Genomic DNA, 20,705 nt, shown 5'->3' with positions numbered 1-20,705 from the left:
ATTAACAGCACCGAAAGGATGGATGATTCCATCAGTTTTGTTTATCCTATGTTAAAACCGTCAGGATCAAAACGAAGGCGCGAGACTGCCGCGGTGCATCCTGGTTCGCTAAATTCGCACTTTGCGAACACAAAGTGGAACGATTGAACTCGAGCGTCTGCTGTTATCAAACGATGGGTGAGTGTGCAGAGGCTCTGCGCACGCGCAGTGGAAACCCCGGAGCCGCAGGAGATCAGCGCTGGTAAGCCAAATTTCAAATCCCTAAATGTGCAAACGCGATTTAATTTGCAAATTTTAACTGTTAAAAATGATTTTCGAAGGTTTTTCTTATTCAAAAAGGGGTTTCAATTTGGTTTTTCACATTTTAATTTTCTTTTTATTTTTTTTTTTTTAAAGAAAACGTGTTTGCGTTATCGAGCAGGCTTCACTCTAAATGTAGACATTTCATAAAAATAGCCGGTGTTTAAATAACAAAGCGGACTTCCGTTGATATATTCCGCTGTGTTGTATTTTTTCGCTGTGGTTAGTTGAATATCTGAAGCGGTTCGTGGAGGCAAACACCCTTTTCCACTGAAATGCAGCGAAAAAACGCTTCCTTTTTTCCCTTTGGAGTGGGCTTTTCCTCATCTCTCTGTTTTTATATTTTACTTGCTTGGTGAATTTTTGATCCTCCGCCATTTTAACTGAAACGCTATATTTTGTGTGGCAGACTTTGGAGCTCGCGCGTAAACATAGTTGTTACCATTGTTGCCTATTTTTGTTTTTAATTTTATTACTGAAGGTAATAGATGGCAGAAAGTCGCAGCTTTCAAGTCATGTTTGCTTCTAACCGAATTTAAATGCAAAAAAATAAAGTTTGGATTTCATTTAATCTTTTTTTTTCTTCTACAATTATATGAAAGTGGTTGGAAATATGTGCAAATAGATGAGAGAAAATTTACAGATGTGCGGTCATGATGGCGTTTTAATACCTTTTCATGAAATGGTTGTTAATGGTCAGGATGAGAAAAATAAAAATAAACAGTTAGGGTTCATCTAAGGATCACATTTATCTATATAGTGAAATACTTTTCTGACAAGCCCCAATGTAAAAAATGTTTCCTCCAAAGCTCTGTGATCTGGTGATGTTTGTATTTTAATAGTCTTGAATTTAATTTAATTTTTTTTGTGTTGCATGTCGGTGCCCGAGCAGAAAAGTCCTGGATTCACTCATGAGCACCAAAGTGAACATGGAGGCTCGATGCAAAGAACCCGACTGCACCGCCATCGACCCTTCGTCGTCCTCTGCCACTGAGACCATCCTCATATGCGGCGGTGACAGCTCAGTCAAAAAGAGCCGACCTCAGCCCCACACCACCACGGCTCTCCTCCTGCCGGGTGAATGCAGCTTTTAGTATTTGCTTTGCCACTGTTGTTATTCAGGCTGCACCCCACCTGTCATCCAGTGACACATGGGAAAAGCCAAAAAAACAAACAAAAAACAGATCCGTATCCCCAGTTAAAGTCCCACTCTGATCATCCTATTGATCTATCTTCAAAGAGTACCGTGTTTTCCTAATTATGATTATGCTGTTTTAAGCCAAACTCAAAAAAGCTGTGTTCTTCTCTAGGACATTGTTTCTGGAGTATTTCGTCAGAAATTTACCTCTAAGCCCACCCCCACTTCCCATTACCCATCTGTTTACACTTTTTTTTGCTAGTTTACAGCCCCTCAAACCCCCCAACAGAAAAATTACAGATGGAGCAAAAATGGCGAGCAATATCGGAGCCATCCAGCCGTACAGTTTTGATCCAGATGCCACGAAGGATCTAGTTGTCTGCAAGTGGATGCATCAGAATAGAGTGGTGCAGGAAGCTTGTGGTCTGCTCAATGTATGTTCTATGTAACAAAAACACTTCTTTAAACTGATATTTAATTTTTAAAATGCTCAGAAAAACAACTGAGCTTAATTTTCTTTATATGGGTTTCCTCCATCATTATAAAAATGCTACAAGAACACGTTAAAAACACCAAAAAAAGGATTTTCATCTGAGTGTATCTTTAAAATGCATCTTCTTTATGTTTACTCTGAATTACTCAAATGAAGGGACATTGTAGTTATTCTGCTTTCTGTTTTCAGCTCCCAGTCATCAGAAAGTTGAGTTGACCCCCACTGTTGCAGTGGGAAACGCAGGCAAAGGCAGCAGGGCCAACGACATGGCTAAAACCGCTCTAACAGCTCAGATGGGCACGGCTTGCAGCATCGTACACGTCCTCGAGTGGAAGGAAGGGATGGCCATTCTGCCCAGTAGTAATCTGAAGGTAAAAGCGCTGTTGTAATCTCACCATTCAATAAATGTGGTCAAATAAAAGTTTTTTGACACTTAAATGCTCAAAAGAAACAAGTTGTGTTCACATAATTCATCTATTGTGAAACAAACGACCCCCAAAGGATAGATTTTACTGAATTTTTTACTTTTGCATGGGTAGATCTTTCTTGAAAACTACTATTTTGTTTATTTTAATTATTCTATAGGTAAGTGAAATAATTGATTCTAATAAGGTGTTTGTAAAAAATATGTGTATTTAATTCTGTTCACTTTTATTTTCATAATAATATTTTGAAAATACCAGATTTGCAGATTAATTAAAAAAGGTTATTCTAGTTTCAGGAGACATTAAATCAAACTTAAATGATTCTGCAATAATCACTTTATTAACTTTGATGTTTTTTTTAAAGTTTTTTCTACAAATACTGGCTTCTCAAAAAGAAAAAAAGGGTTAAATGCCTTAAGAAGCTGGGATTTAGTCACAAACCTTTTCTTTGTTGAGATGTTAAGATAGCTACATTTTGCTTTGAATTATTTCAGAAGAAGAGAAGGCCACATTGGCACAACTTCAAATGAAATGTGACACAGCTTCTCTGGACAAAGGGAAGACATTTTTAAATCAAATAATTTTCTTAAAACAAAGAGGGGGAAAAAACCCTAAAAGTAGGAATATTTGTTTTTATATTTGAATCAGAAGGAAAAGATATGTTTTGAATGTAAAGCAAAACGGGGTGACCCATTTGGTTGAACTGACTAATGTGTGTGAGTTTGTGTTGCAGTTTTGTGTTAGTGACGTAGGAACTCTGAGCACACTTATAACCCCAGGAACCACCGGCGGTCCCACTGACCCTGCAGTGGGTTCTTCAGGAAGATCCAACAATGCTGAAAACCCTCCAGACAAGCCAGGTGGGGCCGTGGTGGCGGAGAGCCGCCGCCTATACACTCCTGCACTGTCAAAACGCAGGATGTGTGCTTCTTTTTTTGAGCAATGCACTGTGTTGGTTTGAAGCTGTAAATGAACAATGATGACATAATCTGCTGAAGTGCTCCTCTTATCACATGAAAAGGTTACAAATATCTGTCATGCACCACTCAGTGATTTAGAAAAACCGTTAGACCCAAAGTATAGAGAATACTTACAGGAAAGAATGCAAGGAAAAAGATTCAAATTAGTTTGAAATCTGTGTTTGTCAATCAGTGTTGACGTCGGTACCAGAGGTCTCTGCACCAGTCGGCGCTTTGAGAGCCGAAGCAGTGGAGCCACAGCGGTTGGTGTCAGTCAAGCCTGATGTCCTGGGTGGACCAGGGACACTAAACCACAACCCCAGAGCTCAGAAACTGCCCACAGAGGAGCTACGCAGGGACCCGATCCCTGACAAGTATGCTCAGTTGCTCCAATTATTGCAGAAGCCTTCTCAGTGGTATTTTAATCATTATTATGCTGTTTTTACATAAAATACATTTTAAAAAAGTGTTGTTTTCGAGGACATAGTTTCTGCATAGCTGCAGTAGTTCATTAGAAATTTGTACATGGATCTATTTGTCTACAAGTGGATGCATCAGAATGGAGCAGAGCAGGGAGCTAGTGGAAGATATACTCAGAAATGTAATTTTAAGATGAATTTTATTTATGTACAGTACAGACCCAAAGTTTGGACACACCTTCTCATTCAAAGAGTTTTCTTTATTTTCATGACTGTGCAAATTGTAGATTGACACTGAAGGCATCAAAACTGTGAATTAACACATGTGGAATAATGTACATAACAAAAAAGTGTGAAACAACTGAAAACATGTCCCATTGTAGGTTCTTCATAGTAGCCACCTTTTGATTTGATTACTGCTTTGCACACTCTTGGTATTCTCTTGATGAGCTTCTAGAGGTAGTCACCTGAAATGTGTGTCTTGTCAGGTTTAACCCTTGTGCTATCCTAGATGACCCCACCCTTACTTTGATGTGTTCTCCCTACCATGACAAAGGTGGATAAAGGTGGAAAGATTTTATGTTATCCATGGACACCAGTGAAGATCACAAATCATTGAAGAAAAAAGGTTCAGAGCACTGTCTAGTGGGTCTAGATGACCCGACTCCCAATGGTAAAGTGCCTAGGATAGCACAAGGGTTACTAAGTGTGATTTCGTACCTTATAAATGGGGTTGGGACCATCAGTTGTGTTGTGCAGAAGTCAGGTGGATGCATAGTTAATAGTCCTACTGAATAGACTGTTAGAATTTGTACTATGGCAAGAAAAAAGCAGCTAAGTACAGAAAAACGAGTGGCCATCATTACTTTAAGAAATGAAGGTCTGTCAGTCTGAAAAATTGGGAAAACATTGAAAGTGTCCCTAAGTGCAGTCACAAAAACCATCAAGTGCTACAAAGAAACTGGCTCACTTGCGGACCGCCCCAGGACAGGAAGACCAAGAGTCACCTCTGCTGCAGAGGATACGTTCATCCGAGTCACCAGCCTCGGAAATGGCAGGTTAACAGCAGCTCAGAGTTCTAGCAGCAGACACATCTCTACAACAACTGTTCAAAGGAGACCGTGTGAATCAGGCCTTCATGCTAGAATATATGCTAGGAAACCACTGCTAAAGAAAGGCAACAAGCAGAAGAGACTTGTTTGGGCTCAAGAACACAAGGAATGGACATTAGACCAGTGGAAATCTGTACTTTGGTCTGATGAGTCCAAATTGGAGATTTTTGGTTCCAACCACCGTGTCTTTGTGTGACGCAGAAAAGGTGAACGGATGGACTCTACATGCCTGGTTCCCACCGTGAAGCATGGAGGAGGAGGTGTGATGGTGTGGGGGTGCTTTGCTGGTGACACTGTTGAGGATTTATTCCAAATTGAAGGCATACTGAACCAGCATGGCTACCACAGCTTCTTGCAGCGGCATGCTATTCCATCCGGTTTGTGTTTAGTTGGACCATAATTTATTTTTCAACAGGACAATGACCCCAAACACACCTCCACCAGAGTGAAGGCAAAAGGCCCAACAAGTGCTAAGCATCTCTGGGAACTCCTTCAAGACTGTTGGAAGACCATTTCAGGTGACTACCTCTTGAAGATCATCAAGAGTGTGCAAAGCAGTAATCACAGCAAAAGGCGGCTATTATGAAGAACCTACAATATGACATATTTTCAGTTGTTTCACACTTTTTTGTTATGTATATAATTCCACATGTGTTAAGTTACAGTTTTGATGCCTTCAGTGTGACTCTGCAATTTATATAGTCATGAAAATAAAGAAAACTCTTTGAATGAGAAGGTGTGTCCAAACTTTGGGTCTGTACTGTATGTCCTCCATCATGAGAAAAAAGGTACAAGAACATGTTAAAAACACAATTTTTTAATGGGGTGTGTCTTGAAGAAATAATTGCTTTCCATTTCCATAAATGACAGTTATTAGAATGAAATCGCTGGATGTAATGATGTCTTTCAGACAGAAATGTTCTCACCTGTGGTGTTCAAATGTCCACATCTCTACTTCCCTTCCACCCCAGGAGAAGCGTCAGCATCGAGAAGGTTCCAGCAGGGGGAAAAGTCACGTCTCTTAACCCAGACCACCTAAAAGCCATGAGGAAGAGGAAGAGGAAGGAATACCTGAGTCCATCTGAGGAAGACTCCGACATGGAAGGCACAGTGAGAGTGCAGTTTTTTTATGTGGATACTGTCCTAGCATGAGAAAAAGAACTTAGCTTTAGCTCAGAGTATACGAAGATTAGATTAAAAAGTGTTTTCCTGTTTGTTTCACAGAATGAAAAGATGGATGACGGTAAAATGGACAGTCGACACATCAGAGGAGGTTCGGCTCATTCTCAGCCTTGATTTTTGCTCGTTTCATCAACTAGACAACTTTCTTTGTCTAGTTGTTTACCTTAAACTGTTTAAACTGTCATCTTATATTCTATTGCTTTTCTAGTGTTATGAAATTTACAGATTTGTAAATGTAATTAACTGCACAGGCTGCACGGTGGAGCAGTGGTTAGCACTCTTGCCTCACAGCAAGAAGGCCTCCGGTTCAAGTCCCGGCTGGGGGATGTGAAAAACTACATCAACGGGGGACCTTTCTGTGCGGAGTTTGCATGTTCTCCCCGTGCATGCGTGGGTTCTCTCCGGGGTCTCCGGATTCCTCCCACCGTCCAAAAACATCGTTCATAGGTTAATTGGCAACTCTAAATTATCCCTAGGTGTGAGTGTGAGAGTGAATGGGTGTGTGATTGCGGACATTCCACCCTGCGACAGACTGGCGACCTGTCCAGGTTGTCCCCTGCCTTCGCCCACAAGTGGCCGGGATAGGCTCTGGCAGCCCCGTGACCCCGAAAGGGAAAAAGCGGTTAAGAAAATGAATGAATGAATTAACTGCACATGTGTTGCTGTTTTTGCAATTCTTTTGTAATACTGAAAAAGTACTTTTTTAAAATTATATTTTTTTCTTTTCTTCATCTCCTTTTCTATTATTTCTCCCAATGAGATAATAATGTTTTTAATGAAATTAGACGAGAAGATTATTATTCTTAGTTTTTTCCGTTTTTGGTTGGCTTCCACCCCTTGATTCTCTCCATCTTTTTTCTTTCATTGATGCGCTTGTTCTAAAAACTCTGATTGGCCGTTGCATGAAGTAATAAGCTGACTGGTGTCTTTTGAGAAGGAGGGGACAGTAAAACAGAAGAGTGGACATGGGCTCAGTATCTGGAGGAAACCAAAGCTGTCGCTGCTCCGAGCAAGCTCTTCCAAGAGGTAGACTTGTCTTCCAAAGTACACATTGGTTGTCTTGGAAACTAAACCTAAAATTAACCTAAACAAAGAAATGCATTTTGACTGTTTTTAATATGATAAATAAAGGATTAACGAAGTTCGCACTATGGTTTCATTTTTTAAAAACCTAATTTTTGAAGCGGTTTGGGTGTTTTTGCGTCAACCAAGTTTTATTTAGATGTTTTTACAAAGGGAGTTCTTTAAATTTCTCCAGACGCAGAGGGTGCCTACAGTGAAGAACGGTTTTAAGCAGGGAATGAAGCTGGAAGGCATCGATCCGCAGCATCCCTCCATGTACTTCGTCCTCACTGTTGCCGAGGTGAGTCGGGCAGTAGATCCGAAAAAAAGCGTGCCTTATAAACCTTGTTAATCATTAAGGCACTTCCAAAAAATAAGTGACAGCCTGCCAAAAAGTTTGGGGAGGTGATGACCTCTGTGGTTGGCTTTGCTTAATGTGCGCTGATGCCGTCATGCAGGTCTGTGGTTACCGGCTGCGGCTGCATTTTGACGGCTACTCTGACTGTCATGACTTCTGGGTGAACGCCAACTCCCTGGACATCCATCCTGCTGGCTGGTGTGAGAGCACAGGACACAAACTGCACACGCCCAAAGGTCAGAGGTGACACCACCATAGATCTAAATGCACGTCAAAGGACCATTGTCTTATAAATGATATAATTTTTTTGCATGCAAACGTTTGGGAAGTCTCTACTTTAATCATACTGTAGCAAAGTGAGTGCATGAATTCAGGTTCTTTATTTATAATTTAGTGTAAAGATCCAAATAGCATTTATTTATTTTAATCAGCATTTTTATTTAAAAAAAAATAGTTACGACATTTCTCCTGCTTGTTTTTTTCCGTTATTTCCCTCCACAGTAGTTATAAATCACATATATATATATATATATATATATATATATATATATATATATATATATATATATATATATATATATATATATATATATATATATATACATACATACATACATACATACATACATACATACATACATACACACACACACACACACACACACACACACACACACACACACACACACACACACACACACACACACACACACACACACACACACACACACACACACACACACACACACACACAGTACAGACCAAATGTTTTGACACAAACTTTTGGTTTGTACTGTATATTACTGAAAGTAAGTGAAATCCTTAATGGATGATAACAATAAATTAGTTATTATTCAAATCAGACATAAAACATGGTTTTCCTTGCATTTCTGTCCTTTTTTTTAGGATGTAAAGAAGAAGAGTTTACTTGGACCAACTACCTGAAAATGACTAAAGCTCAAGTGGCTCCTAAAGAGCTGTTTTCCAGTCCTGGCAGAGTAAGTGTCTTTGAAATAATTTATAGAAATACTTTTCTTCAACACAGTTGATGAAAAGAAACATTTCTTTAAAAAGAGCACCTCCATTAAAAACTCAAACATTTGTCTCAATTTTCTCCATGCATCTAGTTCAACTAAGAACTTTATTATCCATCTTTCTGGTGTTGGAGACTTTTATAAAATTTGTTTTTCAATCGCTGGCTGTTTAAACATTATTTTAGTGCCAAAGTCCCAAAAAAAAAAAGTCTCTATAATAAAAACTTTACATATATTGTTTTATTTAGTATTTTATTTACCCTTTATTTGTTTCAGATTGATGTGAATTGTGGCTTTGAGATTGGAATGAAGCTGGAGGCGGTTGACCGCATGAACCCTTCCCTCATCTGTGTAGCAACGGTCACCGACGCCGTGGACAACCGCTTCCTGGTTCATTTTGACAACTGGGATGACACATACGACTACTGGTCAGCCATCGTTGGTTGTTGCGCTTTTTTACGTTGTACATGAGAACTGGACCGAGTGACCCCTCCTTCCTCATGTTCCAACAAGCCGAAACCTCATAGACTTCTATGGAGAAATAGGACCCAGTACTTCTATTTGTCAGAATAACTTTTGTTGCACTGATACATTTATTTAACATCCTATTTTTTACATGATTTTTTTGCTGCATCTCAAGTTATTCAAGGCATAAACTGACCAATCAGATAAAAGCAGTTGGCTTAGTTCTTAAGGCAAAACCAGCTAAATGAGGAAAACTATCGGTCCATTATACACATTTTTAAAGGCTCAATGCAGTAATTAAATTGACCTTTTTACTAGCCCTTTCTCATAGTAAATTTAATGCTTGATCAAACAATTAACCCATTTTAAAGGCTAGAAAAAAATTCTTATTTACTGGGGTTATTTATCTGAAAGTAAATAGACAAACCACTGATTTTAATTGAATTTGTAAATAATAAATCACCTAATTGGTAGGGTTTTTTGTAATAATGAGGGAAAAAAATGAGCCTAGTTTCAGTTTCTGTCTGGGGTTTTTGATTTGTTAATCATTGGCATTGTGATGACAAACTGCAATGAGTCAGTTTTTTTTTTTTTTTTTTTTTTAACCTTTTAGAGCAGAAGTCTTTATTGTCTCTTCAATGATACACACTAAGAAGCAGTCATCTCTTTGAGGTTTGATGCCTCATGTAGATTACGCGTCTGCTGTTGTTGGTCAGCCGCTCCACAGCCTGATCCACTCAAACCGTTTCGGTGATTCTGGGATTTTTCCCACCTGCATTTATCAAACGTGTATTCTCCTGTAATTCTGTTAATTTGTTGGTGTTCTGCTGCAGGTGTGATGCCAGTAGTCCATACATTCATCCCATTGGTTGGTGCCAAGAGAGGAACCTCCCCCTTACGCCGCCCCAAGGTGACCAACGTGTTAGGAGTTAATCAGTGATTTCATTACTTTCAGAGTTATACAATAGCTCATAAACAATAAAGGTGACTCGCTTCAGTGTTCACTTCCACACCGATCAGCCAAAAACAACAAAACTGCCAAACAGCACATCATTCAAGAGAAGAGAATTCTATTTATGTGAAAGGCAGCAAAAAAATAATAAAATAAAATAGGTTAACAAATGTTTTAGCAGTCAAAATATGCAAGATGGATTTTATTTTATTCTTTTGATTGTGGTGGAAACATTAGAAAAAGTTATTTTTACTGTCATGAAAAATTTAAAGTCACTTTTTTTGTGCTTTGCAACAACAGACTATCCAGACCAAGGTCGGTTTTCCTGGTGTCTGTATCTGGAGGAGACGGGTGCCAAAGCTGTAGCTGCAGAGGTCTTTAAAGTGGTGAGAAATCAGTTTTTTACTGATCTAAAAACTTTTAATCGTGTCCATCAAACATTTTCCACCCTGTTGTCAGAGAGCACCTCACAGCTTTCAGCCTCAGATGAAACTTGAGGCTGTGGACAAGAGGAGCCCGGGTCTGATAAGAGTGGCCACAGTGGAGGAAGTTGAGACGCATCGCATTAAGGTGGGGGACTTTGTTAGAACAATACAGACAACCGGTTTTCTGCTGCCTCTCTCAAACTGAATGTATTTAATTTTAGTGAGTGTTGGAGCATCATGCTTTTGGATAATTACTCCCATTATTTGAGACTGATCTATGCTAGTGTTGCGTACGTAGATTGTTCCTTTTGCCGCTTACAGATCCATTATGATGGCTGGAGTCATGTCTACGACGAATGGATGGACTCGGATCACCCGGACATTCATCCCGCCGGCTGGTGCGAAGCGACTGGTCACCCTCTGAAAGTTCCTCCGCGGGACAACAAAACGCAGCAACCTCAAGGTATCAACCAGTTGGAAACCTCTCCATGATCTTATTCATAAATTTAAGCAAAGGTCTGTCGGTCAATTATGAATTTAGTTTGCTAATTTGCGCTAAATTCTCTTTTGTTAATATTCCAATCAAAGCTAGAATTAAATTACAATGTTCCCTAGTTTATTCTATAAAATAAAAAACTTACGATAAGTGAAATCCGTAAAGTGGTCAGTTAAAATATTTGCAAGTTTAGAACTTTTAAGGTTGTAAATCTCCTCTTTGCTGATTTTATACACTTCTCAGACAGACATGAACATTTTGACACTTTTCTTTCTTGTTTAAACTCTCAAAATTCAAACCTTTGCAGAATTAAAACCAAAGATCTGGAAGTGATTAAATAAATGTGTTAATTTAGCAAACCAAATGCATTCTGTACTGTAAAGGAGACATTGGGATGAAGGAGAATGATTATCAAAGGTCTACAGCCAATCAGAATGCAGAACACAATACAATGTTAAAATAAAACCATGCAAAATATGCAAAAGGTTGACCACATTAATGTTTAACAAACTATACATTTTTCGTGTGCAAAAATGGACATTAAATAACTCAGTTGATACGAATGAAAATGATATAAATTAATAGAAAGGTAAGCTTTGTTCTGGAGACAAACAGCTTCCAGACAAACATATAAACTATGTAGTCGGTGTTTTTTCTCTGTTTGTTAGTTTAATGGTTTCAGTTATTTCAAAATGACAGTAGGATCCACAAAAATGTGAAATATTTAAATTTGTGCTCAAGTATTTATTCGTTTTTTAAAGCAAATAGAAATTTAACAAATTGACTTTTTTTTCCCAGGTTATTATCATTAAGCGAGAAAATTAATGAATAAATAGGATCAATTCTTTGTAGTTTAGCCATGTTTCTGTAATATTTCCATTTGTAAGATTTTCCTTCACCTGACCCTATTTTTAAATTGACTTGCTGTGATTTTTTTTTTTTGCCAAAGGTTTTTTTTAATTAAATTGTTTAGTTGGGACCATGTGAGTCTTCATTAGTGTGTATGTTTGTGTGAAGGTGTGAGGGAATTTCCAGCTACAGGCCAGTCCAGCTACCCTTCCTCTGTTTCCTGTAAACCTATCAGCCACCAGAGAACAAGCAAGTACAGCTTCCACAACAGGTCAGTACTGAATTCACCTCTCCTCCTGTTAAACACTACATATATGTTCACTTTAAGACTTTTAAAAAGATTTCCTGCTAAAACCACTGAAAATGATCACAGAAATAAAAGTAGCATTGCTCAGTCACTGAATTTGCATGTTGTTTTACTGAAAGTCCCACTCCAACTACCGTAATTTCCAGACTATAGAGCGCACCTGATTATAAGCGGCACCCATTACATTTTCAAAGGATAAACCATTTCGTACGGTACATACATAAGCCGCACCAGTCTATAAGCCGCATTTGCCCACATTGAAACATGCGTCGTAGAATGAGGATGTGTATGTGCTGAAACCACGAGCGGCGTGTGTAAGAAAGAGGAAGGAGCGCGTGCAGCAATATGGTTGTAACAGCACTAACAGAGCTGGTTAAAAAAAAACACCGGTAAAAGTCACTGAGAGCAGCAGTAACTTATAGGCACACGCCTCCTGTGCTCTGAAACCATTGAGGTCTTCCTCCTCAGTGTCGGATTAGAATAGCGTCAGATAGTCTTCGCCACACTTTCTCTGTGTCTCCTTCGTTGTCACTGTCAGTGTCCCTCTCATCCTGAGGCAAATTCACTCCTGAGCTTGCGCTGTCCTCTCCGTCACGCAGCAGACCGGCCTCTCCAAACCCGTTGGTGATGGTGGATTTCACACTGCTTTTAAGGATTGCTTTTAATTTGAAAGCTGCATCATATGCATTTCTTCTTGCATTTTCCATGATGAGGGTCTGTTCGTGCTATTCATTCACAAAGCAGGAATTTACATAAAACTTGTGTCTTCCTCAACACATATTCCGTATTCCCCCTGTCTCACTCTTACCCTTTCTGCTCGAGCGCCCCTAGCAGCCGTTAGAAAATATGCACACACAAAAAAAAAGCATAAATTAGCCTCGTGAATAAGCCGCAGAGTTGAAAGCGTGTGACAAAAATAGCGTTTTATAGTCCGGAAATTACGGTAAATTTTTTTCTACTGCAAAAATTCTTCCCAGTGGTCTTTTACTTAAGATTAAGCAGTTTTTTTTAGCTAAAATTTAGAAAACTGACATTTTTAAGACTTATTTTCTGAAGAGCAGCAGGACGTTTTAGAAATTCGCTTTTGGGCTGTGGATGGGACTGTTAGCGCGGAAGTTAGCCGTGCTAATTTCCCTGCATGCCTTTGTTTACACGCTCTCCTGCTGGCGACAGGCACCTTGTAAGCCAAAGATGTTAGTGTAGCACAAAAAAAGCCGCACAGTTTAGAGACCCAGATGGCATCTCAGATGAGGAAAATGAAGATGTCAATGTTTCTGTTTCTTCTGCAAGTGGAGGATTTAGAATTGAGACTTTGGCCCGCCTACGACAGTAGCTGCGTAGTAAGTTCAAGCTTTTTCAAACATCCGGCTTTCATCTGCTCCCGATCCAACACTATTTGAAAAAAGAAATACAGTGATCCCTTGCTATATCACGGTTTACTTTTCACGGTTTCGCTACTTCACGGATTTGCGTCGTGCATTGTGTTCTGCATTCTGATTGGCTAAAAAAGTCACTCCGCTTCTTCTCTACCTGCGCGTCAATAATGTTGCAGTTTAATATGTACACGTACGTAAATCAGCTTTCCAAATTACGTACATGCAAATCATCTTGCAATTTCCTGTTTCTCTAAAACCCATAGAAAAAGAGCGACACCAACTGTCAATCACTATGTTCTTCTCCCGAACAAACACACACAGCTGCACCGCGGGCTTGAGAAGGAGAAAACACTGCAGCTTCTCAGACTGAAGAGCATTGAAATACACCTGAGCCACTATTTGTCCGTTTGTACTTTGTATTTTTTTCATGATCATTTTAAATTTTCTCCCGTTTAATTCAATTACTCTCGGGTCGCGGTGGGCGGGGCTAATCTCCGCGATTTGAAGCCTTCTGTTCACATTGATGATTAAAATTATTATTTGACAGTACTGTACAGAGGTTATTTGTTGAAAAAAAAAACGTTTTTAAAGTACTTTGATTTGTGAAACAAATGTTTGAGCCTGTAAAATGGTTTGTTCTTCTTTTCAATGTATAACAGAGTATTTAATTGTATAATAATTGTTAAAAAAAAATAGATGTTTCTACTTCACGGATTTTGCCTATCACGGGTTCTTTTTGGAACGTAACCCCCGCGATAAACAAGGGTTTACTGTACTCAGTTTAAATGATAATTCTTTTATACATGTCCTCCATTATTGAAAAATTGAAACAAGAACATGCTATAAACACCAAAAACCATTTTCTTTTGTAGTGGGTCTTTTAAAAGATGAGATTTTCTTCTCAGTGAAGCACGAACAGAAAAACCTTGTTCATAACTAGCGTTTTCCAATTAATTAATCTATCTTGGTGTAAAAAAATGGGCTTGTCCTTTTTTGTTTTTCATTTTATTTCCTAGCCATCCATGTTCTACTGTCCCCTGAAATGCACAGAAAAACCTACAACAGCTTCAAGCTACTGACACAAAGCATTGATTAAAATATCCTAAACTAAGACTCCCTCTTTGTTCTATTTGTGCTCTAATGCGAATTCAAGCAACACCAAAGCCAGCAGAAAATGTCCACCCTTGTGTTGACTTTCACAAAGCATGCTGACATTGTGCAGCCAACAGCAGTGAAAGAGGTGACGAACTGTGAGATCTGACTGGCATGTGAAAGAGAAAAAACATCCATGCTTCCTTCGCAGAAAAGCCATCAAATAAGGATTTTTGACACACTTGGGGCTTCAAACATAAGTAAAGTTTGTATCATCTTCACCACATGATGCAAAATGTTTTAATAAGGAACTGTTTTGAGGGGAAGCGTGACGGCGAGCCAGGAGCACAGATGGACAGCAAGAATGAGAGCTTGCTCTGCACTCAAATCTGAAGCCTCTGAAGAGCTTTTTCACATGTTGCTCCAGAAAAATCGGAAGAAAATTGGTAATATAGTCACACACATTCATTAGTTTATAACGGAGCATCATCAAATTAAGTCTTTGGAGTGTTGCCAAGCCTCAGCGTGTTCTTTCTTAGAACTCATTTAGCCTCCATTCCTCCTCCATTGAAGCCTCAACAGACGCAAAGAGATGAATCAGAGTATTTCACATCACAGTGAAGCAATAGAACAAGCTGGTTGGCTCACAGCAGCTTAGTAAATGAAAGATTCAGAAATGTTAAAATGTATGTCTCTAGGTTAGCTTAGTAACTTAACTGCAGCACAAAGATTGGGATAAACATTAATGGTTTTTGATAACTGTTGATGTGATTATTATATAGATTAAAAAAAAACTAGCGGTAGATAAAAATAATTTTGTGTTTTTTTAAGTTCTGAAATTCTTAACCAAACCTTCATTTTATCTAAATTAGAACAATGCATGTTAATCTATGTTTATGAATCGCTAGTTTATTTGTGCTGCATAGAATAAATGTGTTTATCTAGCATAAATCCTTAATTACATCTGTTGTCTTATAGGGCTTATAATCATGCACTTTTTTGAGCTTTTAAGTGTATTACCATGTTCATTCCTCATAAAAAGAAACCCCAAAATGGTATTTTGATTGTTACGCCCCCAATCCCCCGTCTAGTGGCCCAATTAGGACAAAACACAAAAATGAAGCCCCATCTCCCTCCGGTCTCAAAAGCCAGCACACTTAATGCAGGTTAAAAGATTTTATTTTGATCGAACCATAAGAGCTAGAGTAGTTACTTCAGAGCAGACCCAGGCCAAAATAAAAAACAAAAATTGGCTAACAAGAACCCAAATCTTACTTAGTAAAACATAAACCAAAAGACAACAACTTACCTCCCTAACATAACAAAAACAAGAGAAAACATGTTTCAAAATAAATGGCAGTTCAACCCTACAACTCTGAACTCCACATAGCTGGTTTTGAGAGAGGTGGGATATGTCAAATGAGCCTCCTCGGGTCTTCTTCCTGGTTCTTTTTTATAGCAGGTGCGATTCCAGGTGTGATTTCCGGCAGCCCATCCACTCCTGGTGCCGGAGCACCACACCAATCGCAGTCCAGCACCTGCACACTGACATTTGCAAGGAGAAACAAAAGGAAACCACAAAAAGAAAAACGTCCTGCCATGTAACATTGATCTATTTACGCATTTCTGAGCATTTCTTCTACAAACCTGCGTTCTGAGCACCAGCCCTTCCCAATCCACTAAAACAAGCGAGTTCTCACATTGTGATGTCACAAAGTGGAGAACAGCCCCTTCCAGGAAGAGTCTGCGCTGCCAGGAGCCTCCAGGCTCCGCAATATGTACATCCATGTTTGCAAAAGTTTGAATGTTATTTGGATGTTATGTATGGATATAGTTTATTCTGAAAGGCTTAAGAAAAGCATGACATAGGCCCTTGAAGGCAAGTCAAAAAAACAAAACTTACAGACATACATATGTAAACAATGACACACAAAGGTAAAGGTAAAGAGCTTGTTCAACAGTACAGTGTAGGCACCACAAAACATTTACATTAATATCAAACATTCCCAAAAAATATCTTTGGAATTAAATTAAATATGAGAACATATCTGGTTTGTTTTTAACTACTGATGTAAAAAGGTTTTAAATAATAATGTCTCGGTACTGCCTCTGGTTAACACTCTTGTGTGAATACCTACATTGTTTTTTTTTAATGTAGAACATTTGTTAAAGGAGGGGGAGCAGGCCAGTTTAACTCCTTGACGCCTGAATTTAGCCAAAGTGGTTTGATAAATATTTGCATCTATAGTGGTTAAAAATATAAATATTAAAGTGACATTCAGAAATGGATGATAACTTTCAAAATCCAATAAAAGCTGATTAAAGTTCAATATTTAAAAAACAAAAAAACAACATTTACCGTGTCCCTCATATCAAATACAGTTGAACATTTACAGGTAATTTTTAAAAGTATGGAATAAAAAAAAGTTTAAAAAGGAATTTAAAAAAAATCCTTTTGTGATTTGGTGCCATCATTCAGGCTCTGGTTAGATGACCATGAGCTGTTACACCTCTGAACAGGAAGTGTCCAACTCCCGGCTGTGATGGTTCAGGTCATGTGACCGGTCGTTTCACCGCCCATCACTGCATTTCCGGCTGCCCGTTGGCCGAGCGCAACCAGGGCCGGCTGAAGGCCGAGCTGTCGGACTCGGAGTGCAAGAGAAACCTCTTCTTTGGCCAGAGGAGCAAGAAAAATCATTACCGTGGCAGGTACAGGTGTGTGGATGTATGTGTGTGTAAACACTTTTCTACGAGCGTTTACACTCCACAGCATGTTTAGGGATTTTCATTTCCCTCTTCCTTCAGGATTGGTCGTCCCCCAAAATACAGAAAGGACCAACAAAGAGAGTATCAGAGTAAGTCTCAAAACGCCCTGAAGGTTTTCTATAGGCATTAAATGTTATGCAGACAACAGCCTCACCAAGTCGTGCTGGTTTTTTGTGACATCATGCTAACCCCCATGTAATAAAGCTTTTTCACTTATGATCTATGCCACAAACAGCCAGTGTTGTGTGTTAATCCTCAGGTATGTCTTCAGAGGGAGTTTATTCATCGCTGTTCATGTCCGCTCTGAGCGGCCAGTCGGACCGCGCTCTGTCTCTGTGCTGGGAGCAACACTGTAAGCTTCTGCCGGGTGTTCAGGGCATCCATGCCAGCCAGGTGGCAGCATGGAGTGTCGAGGAGGTGAGAAATGTTAAGCTGATCTTCTGGCTGAAAGAAATAAGCCGAGTATTTCTGACTGCCAATATAAAGAGCTGGACAATTAACCTAAACATGAAATTTTTTGGATTAATATTAATGCATCTAATCGTATTGTAGAATTACCGGTATATGCAAAGTAATAAAGGTTTACTGAGGGGCTTTTTGCAGTGTTCTCTCGGTAGATCGCAGTCTCGCTGTTGTGCAGATTTTCACAGTGCAATCTTGCATGATTATTCTGACTATTCTGATTAGCCAGAGACCTTGTCAATCAATCTTCTCTGTGGTGCGTCTCCTGTTCAGATACGTCCAGCTTTCCAAATCTAGATAAATCTCGATCAGATCTTTGTTTTCCTTTTTATAATACTACACTTGTTTTTCTATGAAGGTTTTAACTTTGAGAGTTTAAACAAGAAAAGTGTATGAAGTGTGTAGTGAGGTCTTTTACAGCCTTAAAACGTCTATAATCCTACTTTGCAGATTTCACCCATCACAGGTTATTTTAAGAATAATCTTGTCAAATAAATTAAAAGATATTGGATGGACTTGACCCTCTCTGAAACAATGGCAGCTGATTGATGTGACCTCACAAAGTTAGATTACAAAAGGTTCACTTTCAAGCATGTATAACCCTGGACAAGACAAAACGTGTGCAATTGCATAAAAAAATGCTAAAATGTATCAAGGTCAGATCATGATTTTATCCTTTAAAAACTAGGGGGTTTCAAAGCGCTTTACAGCGCCTTTGTGTGCTGTATTTTCTGCTTTAATCACAATGATTCGTGTTAATTCTGCCTCCCACGGGTAAAGAGCACCTGTGATGAACGTTACAGACCTCTGTCATCTTTTTAAGTGGAACACCTTGAAGAACCTGTGACTGAAAAATCAGTGTAAACCAACAAAGCATGGAGAATCTCACAGAAGCAGACAAAATAACAGACAGATGCTGATGCAGGAAGTCTGGGAAAACCAAAAAATGAAAATTAGGTCAGAGAACCGAACGGCTGAAGGTCATGGACAACTTTCTGCTGGAGAGAAAAAGAAAGTACTGAAAAACGAAAACTTGCAAGATTAACGGAGGTAAAATGACTAGATGTGGGTTAAATTTGACTGAGTGTTTTGTGGCTCTGATGCAGGTCTTCAGGTTTGTCCAGAATCTGATAGGCTGTGAAGAGCAAGCTCGTCTCTTCAAAGAAGAGGTGAGATGTCAAAGAATAACCACTATAAACGTCAAATATTGTGTTGATGATCACACTTTTGTGGATCAACAAACATGCTTTTAGCATCTTCAGCATCAAACAGACTTTTAATGCTTTTATCTCTCCAGATGATCGACGGAGAAGCGTTCCTGCTGCTGACTCAGACCGACATTGTGAAGATCATGAGCATCAAACTAGGCCCCGCCCTCAAGATTTCCAACGCCATCCTGATGTTTAAGACCACGGATGAGGGACTAAAGTGATCCCACCCTTTGCTGGCTGTGGAGGAGCAGAGGTGTCAGTCATCATGTGCCAAATTCATTCTGTTGCAGGGTAAACTCCCTGAGTACTTTTTCATGTGTTTGGTGTCCCGTGCCCATCAGAGAGAAGGAGGGGGAAATGGGGTTCAGTCAGGGAAAAAAATAATGCTGTGAATAGAAAAAAAACTACTAAAGGAAGGGAAAAATATGGTAATGGGGGTTGTTTTTGAGAAAAACTGGTGCAATGGCTTTCCCTAATGATGTCTTATGTTTCTGAAAACCCTAAAACATCAACGTCAAGCGTTTTACAGCTGTGGCACATCTCCTGTCTGTGGAACGCTTGGCCAAAACCCAAAGCACATTTTCAGACACATGTCGGGAAGCTGAATTCAAGCCGAAAGTTGATGATAATTGAAAATTGGAGCTAAAATAAATGAACAATCTGAAAGAAAAAGATGTGTGTAGTGATGGGCTTAAAATTGAGCTATAGTTGGTACATCTGTGGACGTCGTTGGAACGCATTTTGGACAGGAAGGAGAATATCAGTTTAAAATCATAGATGCAGGAACCAAACTAGACTCAGAATATAAGATGCGACGTGAGAGAACAGGACTGTTGACTAACAATAAAAAAAAGGTTCAATACAATCAGTCAGGTTGCTGCAAGCCTTATGCATTGTGCAATAAAGGAAGAGAAGTACTGTATTCAAAAGCACTTAAAAGGACAGCTCCATGACGATTGCACTGTAGCCGCATAATTGGAAAATAGAATTATTCTGTATTATTCAGGTTATTATTTTTTTTGTGGAGAAAAGTATTATTCATCTGTGAATTGCAATTAATGCTTAAGCTAATGTTACCGATGAAAATGTTACCGTTTGCTCTTGACTAGGAGAAAAAGAAGCAATGCAGGGTTTCACTTTTAATGTCTACATAAGATTTATTTTGTTTTTAATATAGTTGGAACGAGTAAAGCAACCTTTTGCCATTTTAGCACAATTGTAAAACCAAATTGATTTTAACGAATGGTATTTCCTGTTTGGTCACTAGAGAGTGCAAAAATCCAGATTTCTTTGTACTATAAATGTGTTTTGGTATCTGATCAGTGGAGCTCTCCACTGTTTACATGTAATGAACACTCGGTTCAGAGTGTTTTTATGTTTACAGTTTATGTCAGAGTTGGTATGAAAAAAATTGTATGGGGTTTATATTGTGGGGGGAAAAGTTGAATGTTTTAAGGGCTCTTGGAGTATTAAATCTGCGTGTCTCTCTGATGGGATTTGTATGTCTGTCGAGATAATCTTGAGTCACAAATACCATTCAATCAATATCAATAAACATCAAAAATGTCTTGTCTAAATTATGTTTCTGCCTCTTTCTGAGAATTTTCTGTCATTTTTGACTTACTGATTTTTTCGCACACCTTCCTACTAATGTTTTCACAACCGAGCCCACATGGTCTTTCTTTTTCTAGTATAAAAATATTCAAAAGAAATGTGAACCTCCTGCTGGATCCGACTAGAAACTGTCAACTATCTGGACTAAGCTGAGACGAAAGGAAACGACGTGATGAGAATATTAAAGTAAATGTAAGAGTGCAACAAG

The 20,705-nt window shown here is 38.9% G+C and overlaps 1 protein-coding gene across 2 annotated transcripts; it reads left to right on the top strand.

Annotated features, from left to right (window-relative positions):
* The first annotated feature begins 18 nt into the window (after positions 1-18).
* LOC101172579 (lethal(3)malignant brain tumor-like protein 1) lies at positions 19-20,463 on the top strand. 2 transcript variants are annotated; one of them, XM_020704509.2, is made up of 22 exons: positions 19-241; positions 1,193-1,377; positions 2,121-2,302; positions 3,090-3,216; positions 3,509-3,689; positions 5,818-5,956; positions 6,071-6,119; positions 6,966-7,054; positions 7,287-7,391; positions 7,549-7,684; positions 8,355-8,446; positions 8,759-8,910; positions 9,781-9,857; positions 10,200-10,285; positions 10,359-10,469; positions 10,646-10,787; positions 11,838-11,940; positions 16,965-17,153; positions 17,250-17,299; positions 17,470-17,627; positions 18,779-18,841; positions 18,970-20,463. In XM_020704509.2, the coding sequence occupies exons 2-22, from the start codon at positions 1,212-1,214 to the stop codon at positions 19,102-19,104; spliced, it is 2,532 nt and encodes an 843-aa protein (XP_020560168.1). In that variant the 5' UTR covers positions 19-241; positions 1,193-1,211; the 3' UTR covers positions 19,105-20,463. The 2 variants fall into 2 exon arrangements, with proteins under 2 accessions (XP_020560168.1, XP_011475158.1); XM_011476856.3 differs by having other exon boundaries at positions 16,965-17,159.
* The last annotated feature ends 242 nt before the right edge of the window (positions 20,464-20,705 follow it).

This window comes from Oryzias latipes, chromosome 7, assembly GCF_002234675.1.
Source record: "Oryzias latipes chromosome 7, ASM223467v1".
Taxonomy (NCBI): domain Eukaryota; kingdom Metazoa; phylum Chordata; class Actinopteri; order Beloniformes; family Adrianichthyidae; genus Oryzias; species Oryzias latipes.
Note: the sequence above shows the minus strand (reverse complement) of the source record. Positions and strands in the feature narration are given on the sequence as shown.